We start from the raw sequence: 5566 nt of genomic DNA on the forward strand, positions 1-5566 counted from the left end.
TAAACAAGATATTGTCACTTCAACGACCATAATCAAGAATCTACCACAATATTGAAAACACAACACTTTGCCAACAATAACATCCAAACACATCCACTACAATTTTAATATAAATAAATGCCACTAAAAATGAAGTTAAAAAAACATCTATCTACAGAAATAAAAACGACTACCTCAAAAAAAAAAAAAAAAATCTACTTACTCCCACACAATCATCTCCCTTCCCCAGAGAAAATAGTATCCGATACAGAAAGGCTGCACATCGATGAACCTGTACACTCATCACTTGCATTGATTTTCCTTGCAATTGAATCAAACAACTGAAAGTCATCTTCCGACAACTCCGGTAACTCCGCTTCCCGCTCCAAAAACTGCACAATTTGCCTCATACCCGGCCTAGCCGTCGGCATTGGATGTGAACAAACAAGCCCAAGCTTCAACACAAGCTCAACCTCTTCGGTTACAAACTCATCGCCCAATCTTCGATCTCTAGCCTCGATGATCGACCTTTTCTTCAAGAGATCGAGAACCCAATCAACGAGAATCAACTCAAGCCCTGACGTTTTAAGCTCAACTGGTCTCCTTCCACATGCAACTTCCAGTAAAAATGCACCGAAAGCATACACATCAGAGTTTGTCGTTGCTTTCCCAGTTCTTGCGAGTTCAGGCGCAAGATACCCCAGTGTACCAACTATGTGCGTTGTTTCAGGATTTGACCCGTGGTTGTGGAGCCTGGCGAGCCCAAAATCCCCCAATTTCCCATTGAATTCTCGGTCAAGAAGCACATTGCTCGCTTTGATGTCTCTGTGAAGGATCACTTGCTCCCATTCTTCGTGCAGGTAGCGTAGTCCTGCGGCGATGCCTTTGATTATCGTGAACCGCTGGTTCCAGTTGAGCATTACCTCTGGACGATTAAAGAGGTATTTGTCGAGGCTTCCATTGGGCATGAAGTCGTAGACTAATAGCAGCTCGCTGTGATGCCTGCCGTAACCGAGCAGTTGGACTAAGTTTCGATGTCTGACACGGCCCATGCTCGCGATTTCTGCTACAAATTCTTTCATGCCTTGCCTCGATCCCTCAGATATCCTCTTCACTGCAACTTCAACGTTGGATTTTGGTAGAACCCCTTTGAAGACACCACCGAAACCTCCAGCTCCGAGGAGATTCTCATCTCTGAAGCCTTTGGTGGCTTTGTGTAGATCTTTGTAGCAGAATCGATGAGGTCCATACTCAACCTCCCAATCTTCTTGCTGCTCTGAAAATTTCTTCTTCTTAAATAACACAATCAGGATGTATACAATAATCACTGCCAACACCACTGAAGCGGCAATGGGCAATACAGTAGTCAAAATACGAGGCTCTTTTTCAATCACTTCATCAGTATTAGGCAAAGATGGAAGCTTTGAGACATCAAGCTCTTGAGCTTTTCCGTTCAAGCTGAAACTCCATCCTAAAACGTAGTGGCTTCCAGCAGCTGCACCGGTGGAGGCAGAGAAACCCACGTACATTTTATCGAGCAAGACCGAAGAAAGATTAGCTGTAGATGACAAGAGAGGAGAACGAGGCTTACTAACATCTATAGGTGATAAAGTCACATCGAGTCTCATCGCTTCACCGTCATAATCTACCCACAGCTTCATAGGCTCACCACTTATTAGGCTTAGATTCCTCAACCCGCCATCAGAATCGGAGACAAAAGATACAGGAGCAGAGTCAATCGAATGCAGACTGTTGATATCAATACCGACATGGTTATCGTTGATGTCATTGTAATCAAAGGTTTGTACAGTGTCAAGCTCAACTGCAACAATGTGGTTGGACGAATTGCCATTGCTCGTCAGATTGAACAGGCCTAGATACTGGCTAGGGCCAGCTCCAACGATCTCCTTCGAAGGAGAGATCACGAAAGCTAGACCATGAGCACTAACATCTTGGTACTGCGGCACAATAGCAAACACAAAGGACGTGGAGAAAGATAGAGGATTACCGCTCGAGGAATTGATAAAACTGAACGGAATAGGGAAAAACGCATGCCCAATTGCCTCCTTCGTCAGATTTGTGAGCCTCAAGATGCCATTTTGTTCGATCACAGAGTTACCGTCGAGGCGAAGCCCTGAACCATGGAATCCATGGTACAGAAAACTTCCATCACTGGTCGAAGGAACTACTACAGCCAGTAGACTCACAAGGAGAACAGAGATTAAGATCCTGATGAGCATAGCTTCATACACAAGTCTTTTAACTCAAAGATGAGCATATAATGAGCAAAGAGAATATTCAAAGTAGAAACAGACAGAAAACTTTGCATGCCGTGCCCGCAGCCATAAAATGTTTGTGTGTGTAAGAGTGAAGGCAGTTGCCGGCATGGACACATGAACAAGAAACATATAGTTATGGATCCAATAATGCTCTTCAGAGATAGCCTGCCAAATTTGTGTACTATTCTGCGGTGTCAACAATAGTGATGGAGACGTAGGGGATGGGCTTGCATGTTCAGTGGTCTGTGAGTGGCCAAATAATACAAACGAAGTAGAGAGAAGACGAGCATACTCGGTCCCCGTTGATGTGCCCACCGCGTCCAATTGGTTTGAACCCGTCAGAAAAGAATCACGAATACTTTTTAATTTTGACGGTATATACCTGAAATAAAATACACGTGGGGTACGGGTTTGGCTTCTATCATAAGTTCGAACTACGAATACGGTACAAGGACATATCATGTTTAACACGGTACTGGAGCAATACGAACATTTCAGTCTTGGGACATATATTTATTCTTTTCTCAGTTTAAGACAGAAAAAAAGGGTTAACTGCAAACCGACGCCGTGCGGTATCCCCGTATTCAACTTACTACCCTCGTAGTTCTATTGTTGCAAAATAGATCCCTGAGTGAATTTTTTTTGACCCTTTTCAAGGGGCCTATTTATCAGCAACAATAGATTTTCACTCAGGGGTAAAAATGCAACAATAGGTCTCTTTCAGGGGGTCTATCAGTAGCAATAGCGCTACATGGGTAGCAAATTCAATTTGGTGATAGTACAAGGGGTCTATCTACAATTAAGTAGTATCCGGGGGAGACCTGAGGAGCCATTCTCTAGTCACTTTCTAGCCCTCAGCCTGTGACTTTAAAAAAAAAAAAGAAACTATCACCCACTAACTTTTACTACCAGACAATTGATGGAACCAAAGTATCTTATAATTTAGACAAATATATGATTTGGCTTGGAAATTAGCGACTAGATAACACACATGTTCACAATGTTAATACTGAGCCTTAGAATGTAACAAACCTGTAGCCCTGTTTAGATTCAGCACGTGAACAATTGGACCCGGAACCAAGTCCTGAGACAATGGATCCAATTGAATGAGGTTTTGACTTGACATTTCCATAAGAGCTATGAGCCTTCTCCAGAGCTGGAATCTGAAAACAAGAACTGATCATCAGGGCTTCATATACAGAAAAAATATTTGTGGTGGAGGTTTGAAGTTTTTTTTTTTTTAGAAAACAACAAAATTAGCATATATTAGAGCATCTCCGACCCAAAAACCCAAAATGGTGTAGTTTTTACACCAAATCACTATTCCATCTTCAACCCATTACACCAAATTTTACACCAAAAAGAATATTCCTTTTATTATTCTTATCTTTTAATATTTTTATCTATTTAAAATATTTAACAAATTATATAATTATATAATTATATAATACATTACATATAATTAATTATGAAATGTTGTTTTAGTTTATGTTCAATGTTCTATTTTTCTTTAATTTTAATGTATTGCAATTAGTGTTAATTTTAATGTCCTAATATATGTGTAATTTTTTTATGTCCTAATGTTTATGTTGTATTTTTTTTATCTAAATGGTGTAGTTTTTCTTATTTCTTCATTTGGTTCTAGTATTATGAAATTTTAAGTGTTTGGATTAAATTATCTATTTTTTCCAATTGTTGAATTTTATTTTAATAATTATTTTATACTCTAATTTTATTACAATAGTTAATATAAAATAATATATATTATTAATACAAATATAAATAACAAAAGCAAAAAAAATTAATGGGTTGCGCCAATGCTACAGTACAGCGTTGCGCCATTCCTGGCGCAACAATGTAGCATCCCGCTATTTTAGCGGAAGTTTTCGCGCTCCGCGCCAACCTGGAGTTTAGCGTCTCCGTTGGAGAGGCCCTTAAAGCGCCACTTGTCCTGATCCGCCAAGCCAAAGGAATAGCAATGACTACCAATATAGTTCTGTAAGCATTATTTTATACTCACTCTCATAAACACAAAATGGGCGAAAGCACATGCCCTATAACCACACCATAAGAAGTTAAGAACTAATTAAGTACCATTCAAAGTACTTTGTTTAATATGCAGGTAGTCATGGGCTTCACAATTATACTTGGTAATCATCTACGATATAACTAGTCTTAACTGCAATATAGCAAGTCATCAGTTGTAGCCTAGAGATCAAGTACTTCTTTGAGCAGCCTCTAAAAAATCTGAAATATTAAATCTTTACTGATTCACTAACATCATCATAGATTTCACTCTCATATACCACAATATATGGACTCATGCAGAAAGGCAATAGTTTAGCCTATTTAACCAGTTCGATAATGACAGTTTCTCAAATTATTGCATTGCAGTTGAACTTGACACATAGATCTACTGCAGCTCCGGCGTTATTTTACCAAAAGCACTCACATAGTGAAAAATCTACCATAATAGGGGGATCCAATGCAGGATTGAATAGACTATGTAGTCAAGAGATGAAATCTTAGTCTTGTTGGGGGATATCCTATGCAGGTTTGGATACATTATCACTATTGACATACCTAAGCCAGTAATTCCACTCTTTATCTCTGTCAATTCATTCTCCATTGCCATCTACAAATCCACGTATATTTTCAGTAACTTCTAACATTATGTGAGTTCACTCATTACTTTCTATCTATTTGTAAAATTTTCACAAATCCATCTTAGCATCCTCATTCCTGTTATATTCATTTTCGGCATTAATGTCCTTTCACTATTTAACATTTTGATCTGCACAGCATGGTTGGCATAAAGTCGTCATGCTATAAAGTACTTTGTTCACCTTGAAGGGAATTCTACAATCACATAAAGCTCCAGCAACATAAAAAATGGTCACTGCAAGTTATTTCTTGCCCGTCAATCTGGAATCGTTATAGCCACAACGCTTATATGCCATATGGAGTTCCAATGTAAGGACTATTAATGCCATTGTTGCTTCTATCCAGTTGATCATTATTTCTACCATTTACGCCCATATGCAGCCTAGAACAACAAGTGAATGGATGCATGAACCTATACTGATAAGACATATATAACAGATCACTTGATTCGGGTTCTAAGTTGCATGGAAACGGGATGGGTACTGGTACAGGTACAGCGCACAGCAAAGTTGCAAAATGTAGGGTACGGACACACCTACGCAGATCACTTGATTCGGGTTCTAAGTTGCATGGAAACGGGATGGGTACTGGTACAGGTACAGCGCACAGCAAAGTTGCAAAATGTAGGGTACGGACACACCTAC

The 5566-nt window shown here is 39.5% G+C and overlaps 1 protein-coding gene and 1 long non-coding RNA gene across 2 annotated transcripts in view; both read right to left on the reverse strand.

Annotated features, from left to right (window-relative positions):
- On the reverse strand, positions 1–2589 carry LOC109848744 (L-type lectin-domain containing receptor kinase IV.1-like). Its single transcript, XM_020418392.1, has one exon. The coding sequence runs from the start codon at positions 2217–2219 to the stop codon at positions 213–215; it is 2007 nt and encodes a 668-aa protein (XP_020273981.1). The 5' UTR covers positions 2220–2589; the 3' UTR covers positions 1–212.
- The window catches only part of LOC109848745, a 19492-nt gene continuing 17016 nt past the window's right edge, over positions 3091–5566 (reverse strand). Inside the window, exon 4 of the long non-coding RNA XR_002248874.1 lies at positions 3091–3421. This is a non-coding gene — a long non-coding RNA (uncharacterized LOC109848745). The remainder of the gene's footprint in view (positions 3422–5566) is intronic.

The sequence above is a fragment of the Asparagus officinalis genome, chromosome 7, assembly GCF_001876935.1.
Source record: "Asparagus officinalis chromosome 7, Aspof.V1, whole genome shotgun sequence".
Taxonomy (NCBI): Eukaryota; Viridiplantae; Streptophyta; class Magnoliopsida; order Asparagales; family Asparagaceae; genus Asparagus; species Asparagus officinalis.

Bases quoted from the DNA above. Each gene is read 5' to 3' on its own strand.
- LOC109848744 (XM_020418392.1), bottom strand. From the start codon at position 2,219: ATGCTCATCAGGATCTTAATCTCTGTTCTCCTTGTGAGTCTACTGGCT.